Source organism: Fusarium poae, chromosome 1 (assembly GCF_019609905.1).
Source record: "Fusarium poae strain DAOMC 252244 chromosome 1, whole genome shotgun sequence".
In the NCBI taxonomy this organism is placed as follows: Eukaryota; Fungi; Ascomycota; class Sordariomycetes; order Hypocreales; family Nectriaceae; genus Fusarium; species Fusarium poae.
The window spans coordinates 902612-921859 of record NC_058399.1 but is presented as its reverse complement, the minus strand read 5'-3'; the positions used below and the strand labels follow the sequence as shown (position 1 = coordinate 921859).

Genomic DNA, 19248 nt, shown 5'->3' with positions numbered 1-19248 from the left:
TTGAAGCTTTGAGGCCTGGAAGCGGATCCGAGGTGTTCGTGACCAGGGGCCTCAAAATCTGACAGGGGAGGATTAGTTGACGTTTGAACTTTCTAATTGTCAGTTATCATGTACGTACCATAGAACCTACTGCATCTGGATAGTTCGTTCAGGTACTGTAATCCTCAACTTGAACTTCATCCAGACCTCATTACGTACAGAGAGCTGCTGTTCTTATTAACTTGACGCACAGTCACCAATATCCCGCACTTAGCAAGGGGGGCGTTTGACTATTTGACTGAGACTCGTATGTTCGCTTAACTTAGATCGTATATTAGCATGAGCTATATTGACTAGTAGCGTTTGTATTTTGTTACTCATCTCTCATCGATGTCTGTGGTAACCTTGAAGTAAACGAGTGAAGATCCGTTCTACTCAAGCCACAAAACGGAGCCGCCTAAATATGGTCTCCACTCATAAGGTAATCGCGGGCCACAGCCGAACCAGGGCTGTCACTGTCACTCACTACCTGGATATTGAGAAATTAGTAGTTGCCATATACAGAAACCGCCAACAAACTTGAAGAAAGAAGCCAACGAACCATTTCATTTGTGATAAGTCTGAGCTCTCTCAAACAATTCACCAGCAAAATCTCACACACGCCCCTCCTGTGAGACATAAATCTCACGAGCCAAGGATTGCGAATCCAGTCCCTGCCCTGTAAGGAAAATCTGCACGGAACTTCAAGGCAAACAATCATCATCATGGCAAGCGTCGTTCCATCGGCCACACCGGTTGCTGGAGATCAGGAGAACAGACCACTCGGGCAACAAACGGATCAATCAACTTCAGCTCAGGATCGAGCTCAAGATCAAGCCCCCGCAGAAACATTCTCACAATCTGCAGCGGAAGAGGCGCCCGAGACGTACGAGGCTACCCACGTCCACGCAGTCTATGAGAAGATTGCACCGCACTTCTCAGCTACTCGTCACAAGCCGTGGCCCCGCGTAGCCAGATTCCTTGATTCCCAGCCCGTTGGGAGTATCGGTCTGGACGTTGGTTGTGGCAACGGCAAGTATCTGCGCGTCAACCCGGCTGTCCACATTTTTGGCTCAGACCGAAGTCAGGCCCTCGTCCAGCTTGCCCGTACTGAGCTCCGTCGGCCACGGGAAGACGGCGCCGAGCTTGATCCCAGGGTATCGGACGTTGATGTCGCTGTTGCGGATGGCTTCTCTCTTCCTTACCGCAAGGGTGCTGCCGACTTTGTCATCTGTATTGCTGTTGTGCACCACATGTCGACACGTGAGCGTCGACAGACCGCCATTGCGGAGTTGCTGGAGCTTGTAATCCCCCAGACGGGCCATGTGCTGATCTACGTGTGGGCTCTCGAGCAGGCGTCGAGCCGTCGCGGATGGGACACTGGCAGTGACCAGGACCGCCTGGTGTCGTGGGTGATGCGCAAACCCAAAGGTCAAGAGCCTGGGGGCACGTTCCAGCGCTACTACCATCTCTACAAAGAGGGTGAGCTGGAGGAGGACGTTGTAGCGGCTGGAGGCATGGTTGTAGAGAGCGGTTATGAAAAGGATAACTGGTGGGTGGTATGTAGTCGGCCGTCGTGAGACCAAGTATGTGGAAAGTCAAAAGTATGGGCGTTACGAAAATGTATTGGATATGATGAGCATGCGAAATGAACTGAAGATGCACGATTCACCGCGAGTTTTGTTACGGATAGTATGCTTGTCAAACCATGCAAAAGCAGTAACCCGTCAACGGGATTGCATTACATTGGGGATATCTTCGAATTCAGGTAGCAATGCTAACTGTACAGGCTATCCATCTACCGTGATTCCTTCTCTATCGCTTCCGTGAGTGTCTATCAAACATGAAATACCAAAAAGACAAACAAAGACAAAGCGCTGTCAACTAAAAGCAACAACACCATTTCTTGCAACTCCGTATTTTCTAGGGCCACCCCTGACCCTATTCTGTAATGCTCCCATTGCCAGGCTTCCAAACAGCTTCTATGGCATCCACTGTCCTTCAGACGCCTCTGACCGATGCAAAGTAAAGGAAAGAACTCATGACATGATAAATGACAATCAAGCGAATCGAAATAAAGAAAACACGCCCATATTTTCCCACCAAGGTTTTCTTCCATTAGATCATGTGCACATTTCCCTGTTCCATCGTGAAATCCGACTGGCTGCTGTAGTTCTCGAGCATGTTCTAGGCCGACAGAGTAGCCATCCAGGCCCTCTCGGAAGACCCAACATGCTCTGCATTCCCATAATGATAAGCCGTACATTCATTACCCTTCCTGTAACCCAAACACCGTCCGTTGCGAGTTGAGTCGCTAAAGAAATGCCAACAAATATTCATAGCCCAACTCCCAAGTACATATGTGATACAACCGCTTGAGTGTTCAAGCTATGCGATGCGTCGTCGTTGATTTGGCTCGTATTGATACGGGTCTGGGGAAGCTCTTCTCTTGGATCCGGCCGACTCAATCGAGTAACTGGCGAGACTTGAATACAAGGGTCCTTGGCCTAACCCGGCCGCGGGTCCTATGTTGGGCACAGCAGAAGCTGTACTGTAGGGACTGACACCACCAGTGAGTTCAGCAAATCCAGGAAGTATGCCAGCACTTCGAGGCGTAGGCTGGTTCTGAATCGGTGCCAATCCAGGGCCTGGTACATATTGGACTTCGGCAGGCTCAGGACCCATTGGTAGAGGGGGAGGTGGTGGGATCGATTCTCGGCGGGAAATGATGGCTCGGTTGCTGGCAGGGGGCAATGGTGGCGCTCTGTTGTACACAACTCGTGGTGATGGGACTCCAAGGTCGCGAGGCATGCTTCCCTGGGAATGTGAGTGAATGTGGCTGCGTGATGGTGAGCTCCTGTGGTTGTTGTTTCCTTCGACGTTGACTGCAGCCAACGAGAAAGGGATGACTCCTGCACGTCTAGCCATGTCTGCCTCTCCTAGCTGCCAATGCATAGCCTCTGCTGCTCGCCAAGGGACAGCCATCTCTTCCGCCACCTTAGCCCACATTTCAGGCTTGAATCTAAGACCGTGTTAGTATATGCCTAAGATTTACGCGCTATTTGATCTGGCGTTGGCGTTTCATGGATCAAACAAAGCTACTGACCTTTCGTAGAGTCTGGCAAGCTTGTTCTTGCGCTCTTCGTCCCATCCACTCCGCCTTTCGAGGTAATTTTGGTAATGTAGGCGGCAACTTATCGCACTTCGACCAGGCAAGCGCTTTGAGATATCCTCCCACTTCATCCCCTTCCCCCTGAGCTCAATGATGAGTGCGTCTTCCTCTGGCGACCACTTACTCTGCTTTTTGACAGGCGGCTGGTCTCCGGTATGGGGAGGCATGCCTCGTCTTCCAGACATCTGTGCAGGGGCTACAGGTGGTGGAGGCGGAACATGCGCAACAGGTCGGGGTGAAGCTGCTGGAATCTTGGGAGGGAGCTGCTGATAAGTGAAAGCTGGAGCTGGCTGGGTTCGACGAGGCGGCGAGACAGAAGGCTCATGAGAGCCAGATGCCTTTAAGAGGGCGGCAAAGTCCACCGCAACAGCCTGAGAACCCAGTCTTCCAGCGGAGGAGCTGTTGGCATATGGGCGAGGCGTGCGCCCCTGATCGAGACGGTCTTCCACACTCACGATGGATGGTGGTATCTCCGCCCGCAAAAGGCAGAGCGGAGACTCGCTCTTGAATTGGGCCAGCTCGGCGACTTTTCGAGGTGTTTGTGAGAAAGTGAGTTTAGCAGCGGCTTCCGAAAGCCTAATGCTGCTCAGGAGTGTTATGTATCAAGGTGTCACGGGCTGTGTCCACTCCTTGTTCTTTGTTCAGACAGGCGAGTCGATACTCAGATGTGTAAACCGTGCTTATGAAGTAGGACTTGATAGTAAGCTTAGTAGTTCGAACCTTGTAAAGATCCGATAGCTTGTGTTGCCGTTGTCTCAGTATCTAATAGTCGTGTAGTGTGGTATTGGAGGCCTGGTGGTAGTAGATGCAGTGTAGTGGTGGGTAGCTGGGTTAGGTATCGATACAGTTGGGCTCAGTAAGGTACTATGTTGCCACGAAGGTGCAAAAAGGAGGAGAACTGTCTCGGCAGGCGACAGTGATGGCTGTTCAGACGTGAAGCGTGGCTCTTAGACGTAAATGGGTCGAGAGAAATGTGATTGGTGATATCCAGGGTTCTTTGTAGCCAATGGATGTGAATAAGATGGTATGTGAGGCAGAACAGGTCGTGGGGCGCCAATCGAGGTAAATGAGGCCAAGGTAAGGCTTGTTATCATGAGCTGTTATCTGGTGGAAGATGGATGAGTCGTTGAGGCGGCAATGCGTGGGAGGTAAGAAGAACAAGATCTTCGAGGGTCGTCCGGTTTGAATATAGAAAACGTCGGTCAGAACTTCTTCTGGGCCCCTACTAACCTAGTACATGCCTCCAGAAGCTCTAACTTGTGCGCAGGACAGGGACCCACGTTATGTATGGATCGCTTTGCTTCTTTTTCCTCTTACCCTTCCTCTTTTTGTCGTCTCCAGTCTTGGCTGAGGTCTAGACGAGAGGATTCAGAACGAAAGAAAACCCAGGTGCAATAACTCCAAACGTGTGGACTCTGTTACGATTCAAAAAAAAGAAAGGGGATGTAACCCGGAAATACTATCAAACCCAAAGCCAGAGAGAAGTTGTTAAGTTGAGAAGAGGCGGTAGAAGTGACATAACGTTGTGGGGAGACGACAATGCAGCAAATAAATCAGGGTCTGATTGCATCCCCAGAAATCGGTGAATATGGTGTGTCTTTACAGGAGGCCCAACCTGTAATGTACCTAGGTGACGAAGAAAATCCATAGCGACAAGCACGAGCTCATCAAGAACGAACAGGATGGTCAAGGAGTCTAGGAACATGGGGGGTGCGCGGAACCAAGCTTGCAGGGGAGGGGCGTGTGTAGTAGGTGTGTCACTGTTCATAGTGAAGGATTGAAGAAGTAAGGTAAAGTGGGGTCGATATGTACATTTGGTAATAAGGCAGAGGACATCGACAGGCCGGGGATAAATGTTGGAGAAAGAGCGTAGCTAGCATGGCATGCTGGCAATGTTGGAATGGATTTTGGTGTTGGTTTCATATCTTGGGAGTTTGCGCCTACAATGTACCCAACTGCTCCTGAAGAAATGAAAGGGTGGTTCGGGAGAAGAAGGAATTGAGTAGAAAAAGTATGGAGCGAAAAAGAAAGGACAAGTTAGGTGATGCAACGCAGAGTGCATCATGCTCAATGAGCTGGCCCGATATGAAGCTGAGAAATGAGGTTATCCCGAATTGTGTCTCAATCGAGTCTCGACCATTGTCCCCATCTTTGTTCGCCCAATTTTCCGATCGGCCGACCATTACGGCAAAGCAAAGTCCATCTTTCATGCTCATTTGCTATACCAGGTCATGGTACCTATCCGATCGTGTGTCCTTAACAACAGAGCACTGACAAAGGCAGCCACACGTCGAAATGACAAAACGGATCTGGAACCTGTCATCATGAGGACGGAGACAAAAGCTTTTGGTGCTGGATGAACTGCTGTATGACGGCGCACACCGCAACGCTCTTGATACCCAGTACTTCATCGCCTTGCACAGCCGCGGCCCTGTCTTGCCTTGCCTTGGCCTTGGCTGAGAGGGGTGCTGGCGTCTATCGTTGTCCCCAGCTGTGAGGCTAAGTGCATTAGCCTCACACCCCTGGTTCTGCACCAACTCATCACAGACGCCCTCTGATCCACGTTGCTACGATCTTCGCATGGGGGGGAACTTGCCAGGGCCAGTCTTCCTTTGTTCGCCTTCGACTCGACAAGGGCAGGGAACCTTCAATTGACACTTGGCTTGGAGTCGGCAAGGCTAATAAAGAACATTGAGTGTGTACCTTGGTTGGTGTCCATCCATCTGTGATAAGAATCGGTCACGATCTTGGCGTGGAAATATAATGAATGGATGGTGTTTGAGGGAGAATGTATGGATGCTTGACCGGAATGACAAGAGCATTGACTGTACCTTATTCGTTGCAGCCCAGTTCTCAGCACGTGGTCAGAAAGTGCAGCAACCAACACTCAGGCAGTTCCTGCCCATTCTTCTGGGTATGTATCAAAATCTCCAACACTAACCATCATTGGACAGGCATGTTTACCAGTTCGCTTATTTAACCGATTGCCTATGTTCCTGTTTATTATTTTCTCCAACTTTTAATGCTGGGCCTGATATCTAGTCTTTATAAATCTGTCTTCATACCGAACGTTCAAGACATGCCGCAAAGCCTTGCATAAGAAGAGTGTATCAGAATGAACCTTAAATATATGCCTAGAAATCATGATTTCGGTCTGCAAAGCAAACTGGCTCGCTTACAGAAATACAATCCCGATTGGAAACATGAGGCCTTCTGTGTTTTAAGCCACCGTCTGGGTATGTCTCATTTCGAGGTCGCTGGTGGTGTTAGCACCAAGCTGGAGGCACAAGACAAGGAACATGCTATATCCAAAGCATGAGTTGTCTGGGATAAGAGGGCTGCCATAAGTGGACTGAACATGCATTTGTAAGTATTCGTGAGCCCAATCCATTCCTCTGACCGGTGAGAAATGCATACATGATGACGATTGTTTAGCTTCCTACCCAGCATAGCCCAAATTGAGGTCAACATGCATGTGAGTTGAGATGATGAAGCCCGTTTGTAGACTCCCACTAAAATATTAGCCTGAGTTTTTAGAGGCTTCGCACGAACCACCTATTGACTTAGTTCGAGACAGCTCCAGCGTCAGTCAGCGTCAGTGATCATGTTATCGGGATTATCAGCAACGAGCTGGAAGCTAGAACCAAAGTCAAATTCATTGGAGATGGCCATTTGTCTGGTCTACCCGTGCTAATTAAAGTACAGTGGAGATGTTTGCATCGGGACGTGATTTGCGGTTGCGCTCGGCTCGATATACACCTTAACCCTTGAATTTTTATTATGCATGACTGAGATTTTAATCATTTCATGAAGAAATAAGATACTTAAAAATAATAAACTTTAGTAATAAAATAATATTATAAGGCTATAAGGCTATACTTTTTAATAAGGTTTAATAAAGTTAACTCTATATTAAAAAATAAAAACTCTATTAAAATTATAATAATATTATATACTTTTTTCTTTTTTACTTAATAAAATTACTAGAAAAAAAGATATAAATTATTTTATTTTAATTATTTATATAATATATTAAGTTAACCTAGATTATAATTATAATATTAATTATATATTACTTTATAATCTAGCTAAAAGATAATAGCTTAATAGTTAAGTAATATATATAATATTTTTAATATACTTAAAGTTAAATTATTAAAGCCTTATATATAACTTTAATTTAATTCTAAGGTTTATATACCCTTATAATAAAGAGGCTAAGATATATCTTTATAAGATAATTATTATTAATTAAAAATAATATAATATTAACTATATTTAACTATAAAATTCTATAACTTTCTAGCCTTTTTATTCTTTAAGGGAACCTATAATAAATTTAATAAGAAATATAATAATTTAATATAATATATTACTATATTAAAAGTAAAACTAGCCTTATAAAAAGGTAAATTGCTTTTTAAAATATAATAAGTTAATATATATTATAATTTATAGAATTAAAGGTTTTTATTTAAACTATTAAAAATAAATATAAGTATTTTAAATAATAAGAAACTTTATTTAAATTAAAGTCTATAGATAAAGAAATTTATATATATAGTTAAGAGTTTAATATAAAATTAAAAAGCTAAAATAAAAGCTTTATTAATATTATAGATAATTAAACTTAATTATATACTTAACCTTTTACTATATTATATAATTACTATAATCTCTTATAATTATAAGTATTAGTAGTTTTAATAAAGCTTGAATTTTTATATACTAGTTATACTATAAGTAGGTTTTTTACAGGGGGTTATAGTAGGTCCTTATTAAAGTAGTTATTAATAATTTTACCTTAAGATACCTAGTTAATATTAATTATTATTTAAGCTTAAAAGGTAAAATAATATTTAAAAAATTTATATTTAAGGTTTTAATTTTAATATAATTTTTTTCTTATAATAATAAGGTATTTATTTAAATTATATAAATTTTCTTTATTTAAATATACCTATAAAAGCCTTATATAATTAATTAATTTAATTAAAATTAATTTTTCTTTAATTTATTATTTATTAAATCCTAAGTAGCCTTTTTAATTAAAATATATATTTATAGCCTTTTAGCCTTAAATAGCTATAAAGCCTATAATATATAGGCTATAATACCTTAATAGCCTTTTAATTAAGGGGCCTTTTTTACTAATTAATTTACCTTTAACTCTATAATAATATATTTTACCTTTATTTATAATTAAATTTAAAGCTATTATAAGTAATATACCTAGCCTAGCTAGTAGCTATAATAAAGATAATTTCTATAATACTTTTAATAATAGTAATAATAAAGATAATAATAATTTTAAAGTTATATTATCTATAAGGATTAATAATACTAATAATAGGTTTTTTTTCTTTATAAAAATAGCTATTTTTCTTATTAATTTAACTATAAGTATATTAAGTTATAAGTATAACTTTAAGCTTTTATAGCTACTTAAGTAGCTATTTCTCTAACCTAGCCTTCTCTTATAAGTAGAATTCTTTATTATTAATATATTAGCCTTTATTAAGTAATTTAACTAATTACTAAAGCTATTATTATTAATAAGTAAGCTATATAAAAAGCCTTTAATTATATTATAATCTTTTACTATAATTTTAATTATAATCTTAACTATAGGCTTAATAGTCTTATAATAACTTATAATAAAAAGATTAAGATTTTAACTTTATATTTTAATATTAATTAGAATTATAAGAAAATTATATAAAGGCTTAAACTAATAATATAGTAAGTATAATATACTATTATATATCTCTTTATATCCCTTAATTATATTAAATGCCCTAGAGTTATCTTTAATAATATTATTAAGTAAATAAAAGCTACTTTTAATACCCCCTTATAGTCTTACTATATTTTCCTATAGATTAAGCTTAAAGAAAAGCTTTTTTTCTTTAAAGGCTTTTTTAATAGAGCTTTATCTTATACCCTAGCCTTAGTTAATAATTACTACTTAATTTAATTACTATAAATCTAGCTTTTTAATAAGTATTAATAAAATTAAATTATTTTTATTTTCTTTTAAAGGCATTTTACTTTATATAATTAAAAGCTTTAAATTTAATTTAATAAGACCTAGGTTAATAGTACAAGTAATAGCTATAAATAAGTTATAGTCTTTTAAGATAAAGACCCTAGTAAATATATTAAAATATATAAGTATATTAATAGATAGATATTTTAAGCCTATTTTATTAATTAAAAGAAAAAACTATTCTTTATATAGAATAAGGCTTAAAATAAAATTAATTCTAATATATATTAATAGTAAATTTTACTTTTAATATATTAATTTTAAATTAAAAACCTAACTTATTCCTTAATATAAAATAATACCTTATCTTATAAATTAAAATTAATTAAGATATATATAGCTTATATTTTCTTTAATTTTTACTAGCCTCTATAGCTTACTTATAGCCTTAACTTTAATCTTATTAAATATATATAGGCTTAAATAAAGGCTTAAATTAAAAAGACCTATATAATTTAACTTATTAATTAAAAGTTCTATAAAGCTATTAAAATTACTTAAAAAGCTATTCTTAAAAATATATTTTTTTATTTTTATTATTTTATACCTTATAGGCTAGAAGCTATTCTTTTAAAATAAAGTAAATTAACTAGGTTTTAGAATATAAAAAGTTACTTCTTAATATATTATAAAAACCCTATTTTTAAATATTAATTTATTCTTTATAAACCTTACTTATCTTAGTATACTCTTCTGATTTATCTATAATCCCCTATACATACCTTTATTAAATGAATCCATAGTACATTAATACAGGGGTTAAGGTGTACTTCCGCACTAATAGGTACCTGATAGTTTCCAGGTACTAAGGTAGTTCTACTGCAGTATTGGCCTGACAGGACTCACCAAAATTGAACATTTCTACTGGTGGTAGACTTGTAGCCAATCGTTACATTCATATTAGTTGCCTTGTTCAGTTGACAAAATCCTAAATAAGGATTCACTATTCCAATTAAGGTGAGCGAAGCTTTTATGAACGCCAGGATCAACTTGTACCTGCCTTCCTAAGAATCACTCACCTACAGAGTACCTGCTTGGTAGGCAGGGGCCTCCATGCCCAATATGCTAGTCCTTGCCGTCGGTTGCATCCGCACTTTCCTTTTGATATGAACCCAGGCTAGGAGGTGTCGAAAAACATGAGACGTGAACCAGTGGTTTAACAGCGAATTTTGGTGGAGGCGGGTCTCATGTTTTCTGACCCCCCGAGGCCAGGCCGAAAAAAATCGCAAGGTAGTAGACAGAAAGAGCACTCATGGCAGGCACTGAATTGCTTTTCTGAACTCTGATACAAGTGCCCCGAACAAACTTGATCCTTCGTCTCACGAATGCAAAGCAGCTTTGATCTTTGTGTCATCGTCTTTGTGTCATCGTCGATCTTTCAGGGCAACATCCATGGACTCGGACCTTTATGGCTGGTAGAAACCCATTCAATACTCATTTGACATCTGCCAAACCCATGCAAGTCGAACTACCTAGTCCACACCATCGCCAACTTCTCAAGCTTTGCCTCACTTGGACAACGGCTCACACTGCAAGAACGAGCCCAATGATCGTCTGTGCGTAACTCCCGTTCAGCCTAGATACAGACGTTTTCGATACACACACGCATCTTTCTTGGTGCAGACACGCCTCTTTGTTCGGCTGAGGCCCTTTGCACAAAATTATTACGTATGGCCGATTCGACAATCTTTTGTTCAAACGTTTGATGTCGAGACCGATCTGATAGAGAGGCCCGGCCCGAGCTACTCTACGACATGACCCGCTAAAACATCCGGCCTACGGTGATCAATTGGTGGAGCAGAGATAGTTTGTCAGCACACTTCTATAGCTGGCAGAACCAGCACTTGGACACTATCTGTACACTGTACATTACATTGCTTTCACAAACGGGAGGCTTCCTGCTTGAGAGTCAATCTACGATCTTGTTTTCAAAATGCTCAGTCCCGTGTTTTTCACGGGTCGTCGTTTGCTCCACGTCGTGCCCGCTAATGGCCCTTCACCAGGAACATCCCTGGGAAGTATACAATTCTGTGATGAATTGGCGGTCAGAGAGAGATTCACGAGAGGCTTGTCTAAAACGTCCTGCACAGCCAAACACACTTACCACATCATCAGTCGGGGGCTGGTACACCGAAAAGACTGACACCAAGGCCAGCGTCGAGCAACTAATAACCAATTCTGTTAGTTTCATGGGTCATGCCTTGTTACTTACAAGTTGTTGAGTGCGCATCATGCGACCAGAGGTGGTCTCTGCGCGCTGGCTGTTGCATCCGTTCACTGGAAGTTGGGTCAAAGTCTGAAATGCATACACGCATGTAAAGACAACAATTTGGGATATCCAAAATCAGCAGATAATGAATAAAGAGCGTTAGAGTGGCCAAAAACCTGGCTTTACTCAGAAATGAGGCGGCTTCTTATGATGACTTTATTGAGGCCAGACACTACTCGCGTTTGCGAACATGAATAACACCATAAGGCTTGGAGGTACCACACTTTGGGTTCGCCAGTCTTAGAAGTTTTGGATGTTCGATTCGAACTGCACAGCACGTCGAGGGTGGAGAACCAGACACGCTCAGGTTAAAGATGGCGTTACACGGAAGCCGTTGCTAGTGTGGCTAATGATGCAACAGCAGCGAACCATTGCCCCGCAGGCCTCTCAGATCGCATATCGCCATCCGCTGTCCCTGGTGTCTTCCTGCAATGCTTGATGAACTGGATGTTGCTATTACTACAGACCATCATAAGTCCGGCTCCCACATATAATAGGGCTTAGGTTCCGAGCCTTTCTGAGACTGCCACGTCGTCTGCTGCCCACAGTCAGAGAACTTCCAGCAGGGTTTCCACCTCAATGGGCGTCGTGACCGCCACACTACCTCCACCTCGATGAAGAATTTTCCAACTCATGCTTCCTTTTTCAGGCTGCTCGGCACGATTCCGCCTCTGTTGGGCTAGCTGGCTAGGAAGCTGCCCTTTCGCTAAAGCATCACTTCCAACTCTTTGCATATATATGTCCTTGGGTTGCAAGGGTGATGTGGAGAGACGAACTAGATCTGCTGTCCAGGGCTCTGGCTCTGGCTCTAGCTCTTGGGCAGGCACGTTTAATGCTAAGTGTCTCTGGCACAAAAAATATGGCATCAATGCACGCTGTCATCAGCAGCAAGCCATGATGACGAGTGGCATGAAATAGCAGTTTGGTTGAAACGCGGCCAAGCCCAAGGCAATGGTATCTTCCATATGAATTCATCCCAATGACGGCATATTATAGTTGGGCAGCTGATTCGGTCAGTGTAGGTGTCGATGCCTGAACAAAGACTCACCCGTTCATTGTTACTTCGAATCACTTCTTCACACCTTTCTCTCACCGCAATGCAATTTTCTGCGGCTATTGTTGATTATATCAACCTGCTAAAAGGGTACCTTGAAGTGCTGAAAGGGACGGACTGTTAGGCGGTGGGCTCGAGCCACGCTAACCCATCTAATCTACCATACACCATCAAAGGTTCACGGATGTGGCATTGCGGATTTCGCTCGGACAGGCCCTAAAGACCACACTTCCTGAGACGAACCAAGGGCGAACCAAGGTCGAAACCGTGTGTCAAGTGAGCTGCGGCGCATGTGTATGTCTTCCTTCGGGCTATCATCCAACCCACTGGTGGGCCAGCTTGCCAAGACTTGAATGGCTGGAACATTCTGAAGGGTCTCATGCATAGCACGCACGTTCCTGCGGAGAATTGGAGGTGGGAAGAAAGAAAGTCGGCAAACTCGGGGTTCAGAAAGATACGTCACAAGCCTATTGATTTTCTCCGGAATAGTTTGTCTCCTCAGCGCTGGCAAATAAACGCAGACCAAATTGCTCCGGCCTTGCTGAAGTGGCACGCTGTCCAAGGACGATAACTACGCGACTATCAACCGAAGTATATCGCAGGAAGCTCAACCAATACAACCATGCTCGTCTGCGCGCGTCATTCGCTTGCTCGCTGAACCGAGTGTGTGGAGTCCCAACGACTGGATACCGAACGTAGCTAAATGATGGACAGAAACCAAAGTCCAGGATATTGCTACAATATGCACACTCCGTGTCAAACAATGGAGAGGATTGGCCGAGCTGAGCGACTACGGTAGGTACAGCACAGTAACAGTCGATCAGCGTGTTTCGAGACAGACGCTCCATAGATTGGGAACTTGCAATTATTCGTTATCAAGATGTATCGCTAGTCGCCGGTCCAGATTTCGAGCTTCCTAATAATCCCCGCTCTCACGGCTTATACGATTTCCCTTTTCTAAAGCGGTGAACGTTTACCATTTACCGACAAAGTAAGAACAGTTTGCAGGACAAGACTTTGTCCAACAACTGTTGATTTACGCCGGAACATAGTGTGGTCCGGGAGGGAATTTGCAAATACACTACAGAAAACGCCTTGTTGACATCACTTCAATATGTCCGACTATCAATTCAACTCTATCGCGTGGTGAACGTTTAACTTGGAGGTCCTTCGTCCTGCAACGTTTCTCTCTTCGCAATACGTCACGCATCTCGATGACAATCAGACGATAACGTCTGCATCGTCCACGTCGATAACCGGGCCGGCTTTAGTGAGGCAATCTGGCAATTGGATGATAAATGGCAGAATTCAGAAAAACCTAGATTCAGCCACTCGGTTTGGAAATCATCTGCTGCGAACCCTTGGTGGGTGGGATGTGACGTGTCATGGGGGGACCCATGGAATAGATGTCAGGGTAAAGCGTTTCATCCCCAGCTGTTTGAACGGCAGCACGGCTCCTTGCATTTGAAGTCTGGCGTAAATTCAGATCTTAGTGCAACTTGCGGAGTGCCAATACCTATCTCAATACTGGTAATCTTGCTACCATGTTTGTTCTGTTCGGATATCGACAGCCTTGTGCTAGTCAATCGAAGAACGTACACACGACACAAAGTGACATGGCCATCCATGAGTTGCTTAGCTTGCGGACAAGCTTGATCTGTGGGTACGACAGTCGAGTCCATCGATAAGACTGCAAACACAGCACTGAGCTCAGATTATATGCAGGTCGGTCATGCCGCTACAGCTCCGCGTGTGGCAAAGCAAGTGCTGAGTTGTCATGTCTTTAGCAAGGTACTCAGGCAGTCATGGTAGTGTGTTCAGAGTCTATTACTTGTTGCCTTTGTTATCCTTGGCTGTATACAATATTAGACCGGGGAACCATGATCTACGTGTTGGAGGGTAGACCGGTCCCATAGAAGTCAAGGGTGTCAACTATTGCCGACAACCAACGTTCTTCCGGCACCCTTCAGCCGCAGACTCATCCTCCTTCAAAAACACCCTTTTCGATTTATTGCTGCAGCGGGGAGCATCGTCCGCAGAATTCAATAAGGATAAACCATGCAAGTTGTTTCGGGTCCGTAGAACGGGAGTTGCGGACACGGGCTGAAGGAAGTAACGGCGGCGGCGGCGGCGGCGGAAGCCCGTACATCTATCTGTCAATATGAAGGACACAAGACTGGATCTATCATATTTAGCTAGTGGAGTATGCAAGGTACTGACTAGAAATTGGTTCATACTATTACAGAAAGAGAAGAAGGAAAGCTTTGGCGATATCGAAAGCTCAGGTATGCCAGCCGGCTCACAGATACTCAAGCAGTTTATAGGGTGTGCAGTTTGCCATGATGGCTTCTGTCGGTCAGATCATGGCTGAGTACAATCATTGAATCAGCTGCCACAAACTATGCGTATCTCAGATCCGTATAGCCTATACATAGTTCTGAAACCAGGGTCTTTGGGCGATCTTTGAGTCTGGCATCCAGGTTCAGAGAGGCGAATGCGAACGATAATTGCCTTTTTATCTCGGCAGCTGATGAGTTGCATACCAGATTCGAACAGATTTATAAATGCTTTTTATGGATCATCAGCTTAATGCCGTAATCTCGTCAATCCAGTAAACTTTCCGAGTTGGCCGACGCTTGGGAGTTCGTTGGTTGGTGATAATGATGCAAGTTACGGTAGTTGCTTTTGTTTTATACGCCTGTTTACTCCACTCGACCTATCACAGTGATACTAAGGTGAACTTGAGAACTATAATAGGTAACCAGAGGTGTGGTATTGTATATGCGGGTAATCTGGTTCGCACTAATTACCGTCTGAACATTCGGTAGGTACCCAGATGATAGTCCATCTATTAGTAAGAGCTTTTGAAGTGGTAGGCTAAACTGCCTTTTCTAAATCATTACGAACCAACCTATTAATTAACATGATGCTCCATAGTAGATCACTGAACCCCTCAGTAAAAGAAGAACGAACTAATCTAAAACGTTATATATGAGATGTGATGGATGAGACTTTATGTTTGTAATGCGTAAGCCCTGAATATCTCGGTTCTAATCGGAATTTACTTCTTTCTGTTTCTTTCTGTCTCTTTTAGGTTCAATTGCTTTTTTTTTTTAATTCTTTCTTTTTCTTATTTGCTAGACCTGCCTTAGCACACATTAGATGGGAATAGGTGTTTCCTTGGAACCCTGGACTGCATAACCGTAACCCCACCACACTTACTCCAGTTCCATCATTCTCATCGTTTCTCAACCAAACAAAGGCAAAGGACGACAAAGAAAGGCTCGACTTCTTTTTTCTTCCAACAAGGACAAGGACGGAAACAAAACAAAAAAAAAGACCACTTTTGGTTTTGACCGGTGGGTGATTTCTGTTTACTGCTACAGCGCCTGAAATTCTATTTTTGATGCGGCGCAGGCGTCTCGCAATAATTCCCTGACCGCTGCCCAGCTAAAAGACTAACTGCCTAAACAAAAACTTACAGAGTTGCTTTTAGTTACCTACTGTACACACCGATATATCACATACCCCGCCAATCTTTGTTACTATGGCAGACGTCCCGCTCGTTGTCATTTCTGAATTCGCGCAGTCGGAGCGCCGAATCACTCCCTCGTGGTCCATCTCCCAGCTCAAGACAAAGCTTGAGACTGTCACGGGTGTTCCACCAGGTTGTCAGCGACTCTCGCTCAAACCCACGGCTGGCGCAGAGGCTATCGCCATTGAGGCGCCTAACGAGGATGACACCCACTTGTCCAACTTTCCCCTGGCCCCATATGCAGAACTTCATGTAAGTCAGAGTGCACACAGCCTCTCTCATTTGTCCTTCTGGTACTGTACCTTTTAGCCTTGGCCTGTGGTTGTCTTGTTTTCCCCCCTATATTCGCCGCCAGTTATCCTTCTTCCCTTATTAGCTTGTTTCCCTTTCCCAGGTCAAGGTTCTAAGCTTCGTCAGCTTTTACGGCGTTGTTTGCTGAGCTGGCACTTGGATAAAGTGGCGAAGGAGCGGGGGCCAAGCGGGAGAGGCGGTGGACATACGTTGAGTTGTTTCGATCCAAGAGAGGACCCAACGATCATCATCGTCTTTTTCTCTGTTTTTTAACTTTGCAGTTGGCAGGGGCCCTGTCGCCAATGCCACCAAACACCTTTTCTCTGCTCTCCAATGCTTTGGGTAAGGCTGACAGGGATTTCCTCAGGTAATTGACACACGGCCTCCGGCCTCCCGTATCAACCTGAACGATACCGCGGGCGTTGACAAGTATGTCATGCCCGAGGAAGAGTATGAGAAAAAGCCCGACTCGGTGCTTGCCTGGAAGAAGGCACAGAAGCTGGGCCGTTTCGACCCCGATGCCCCTAGCCACGAGCAGGCCAAGCTCAACGCTCTCGACAGAGAGGTGGCCACGCGGGGCATTGCTGTAGGCCGCCGGTGTCGCGTTGGCGGTGAGGATACTCGACGCGGCGTCATCCAGTACGTCGGTGAGGTCAAGGAGATTCCCGGCGGTCTCGGAAGCTGGGTTGCTGTCAGGCTGGACGAGCCCGTTGGCAAGAACGATGGCAGCATCGCTGGCACGCGGTACTGGGGAGAGCCTTCAGAGCTCAAACACGGTGTCTTTGTGAGGCCGGAGCGGGTTGAGGTCGGCGACTTTCCTGCCCTTGATGACTTGGAGGATATGGAGGAGATTTGAGCATCTGAAGGGGCAGCTCTTGGAGTTACAGGCCCGGTGATACAGGGTAGATAACTCACTTACACTCGAAAGACATTATGTGCTTTGAGAAAAATATGACCGATACGATGTATGTTTTATCCGAATGAACCGGTTTTAAATACTTTTTGGCTCTGGTTGCGTAACTTTGATATGTTGTGCACGATGACCACATTGGCCCCCTTGCATTCGTCCAGTGACTCGATTGTCAACTCGAAAGCCCTTGCATCCACGTCGACGAGACGTCTTGATAGCTTTATCTCGACCTCAGAGATTGTTATTCTAGTCTATTCTATCTTTTCTATCTATTGCCTACATTGCTGATCTTTGATGTAGAGTTCTAGAGTTCTTGGTTGGCAAAGAGGCGCCTGACTTATGTAGGTGTAGTATTGGCTGTATGAACTTGACCAACTTCAACATGATGTGTCTTTGGGATCGTATCGATGAGTTTCATTTCTTATTCAGGCACAATAAACTCATGCTGAATATTGGTCATCTCAAGATTTTAGGCCATTGACCGTGGAGCCTTGCGTCATCTACACTTGCCAGAAGTCTGCTGCAGCTGTGGTGTCTTGCAACCAAGAACGGATATTGTCTGCGTTGTTACCACTAGACATTCATGTTTAGGTATCAATATTTAACTGGACTCTGGTAGGAAAGTCTTTTACTGGTGAGCTGCTTGGATGTGCAATGCTGGAGTTCCGATTCACAAGATGAAGAAGGGCAGGTTAGACCCTTTATTCACAAGTACCTACCACGGAGGGCATTTCTTCAAGATAAACGTTGCATTCGAAGGCTCTATTTAGAGTACATGGCCTCTTTCTGTAGTTTCTATTAGCTTGATTGCTTTCAGACTGGAGTCATATGTGGTTTCTTCTTTCACTCAAACGAGAACCGGGGTTTTCAAGGCAGTCCGTTCCTCTAGCCAAGCGCTTATCATATATTTTCACTTTGTAAGCTCCCAATACAGATCCTGTTCCATCCTGGGTATCTTTCTACAGATTAAGAATCCTGTTATACAAGTGTTACTGAATCAGTTCAGTGCAAGAGCCATGTGCTCCTGTTCCAGGGGTATTGGATTACTGGGCGGAATCGGCCCCAGCAAGGCAACTTCAAGGTAGACTCCAATCTGTTCCGTTATCTATGTGAAGAGGTGTACAGATGTGTTCGCTTGATCGAATCCATCATATGCGGATCGCTAAACTGACAATGCTGCGTCCGTTTCGCCGTAATTCTGCGGCAACTCAGCTGGGCATCTAAGAGTAATCCTATATATAGAAACTTTCTACGAGCCGTTTTGCATTGACATCTTTCCGGTGTCAAACGTATTTATTAAATGTTGATTCTCTTCGTTCCTGAGTCTCGACATATCGTATATACAACCACTAAAGAGGCGATTTCTGCTCATCAACATATTAAAGTAGAATGCTACGCGTGCTCATATAAACGTTCATCATCATATGCACTAACATGATTTGTTTTTGCGTGGGGGAGACACTTAGTGATATACTTACAAATAAGAAAGCTGCACTCCTGGAACGTCTGCTGGTTGGCATGGAAAGTCATTATATACCTTGTTCAAACTCTAATGAAACTTGTGCTTTCATTTCAGCCTCTCTGTATGCATAAATGTCATTCGACGTTTGAATTCTTTTGTGTAACGGCCGTGGTCAGTGGAGATGTGGCCGTTTCGTTAGTGGCAACGTCTAAGTAGTGAATAACGGTATTCACAACTAGCCTCCACAATACTTTCTTGTGACGTTCGACTTCTATAACCATAGTATTATGATTCTCGTTGTTTCTGATCCATGAAAGCGATACTACTTAACTCAATACCAAGCTTGGTGGGTGACGTTTGAGCTATAACGACAACCGACCGTATAAAGTATCACGAATTAAGATATACTGGCACAATACGTGTAAGCCTATCTCTTTCTTGTGATGATGAATGGTAGCGTTCCGATCTTTGGTAGTACAGAGATTATG

At 43.2% G+C, this 19248-nt stretch overlaps 3 protein-coding genes across 3 annotated transcripts; 2 read left to right on the top strand and 1 right to left on the bottom strand.

Annotated features, from left to right (window-relative positions):
- Window positions 1-743: 743 nt before the first annotated feature.
- On the top strand, window positions 744-1825 carry FPOAC1_000330 (uncharacterized protein; the record flags this gene model as incomplete). Its single annotated transcript, XM_044844946.1, has 2 exons — window positions 744-1577; window positions 1808-1825. 2 exons carry the CDS (start codon window positions 744-746, stop codon window positions 1823-1825), a joined length of 852 nt encoding a protein of 283 aa, XP_044710862.1.
- Window positions 1826-2406: 581 nt separating this feature from the next.
- On the bottom strand, window positions 2407-4958 carry FPOAC1_000329 (uncharacterized protein; the record flags this gene model as incomplete). Its single annotated transcript, XM_044844945.1, has 4 exons — window positions 2407-3040; window positions 3125-3766; window positions 4508-4544; window positions 4817-4958. 4 exons carry the CDS (start codon window positions 4956-4958, stop codon window positions 2407-2409), a joined length of 1455 nt encoding a protein of 484 aa, XP_044710861.1.
- An 11151-nt stretch (window positions 4959-16109) lies between these two features.
- On the top strand, window positions 16110-17244 carry FPOAC1_000328 (uncharacterized protein; the record flags this gene model as incomplete). The annotated part of the gene is made up of 2 exons (XM_044844944.1): window positions 16110-16349; window positions 16756-17244. The coding sequence occupies 2 exons, from the start codon at window positions 16110-16112 to the stop codon at window positions 17242-17244; spliced, it is 729 nt and encodes a 242-aa protein (XP_044710860.1).
- Window positions 17245-19248: the final 2004 nt, after the last annotated feature.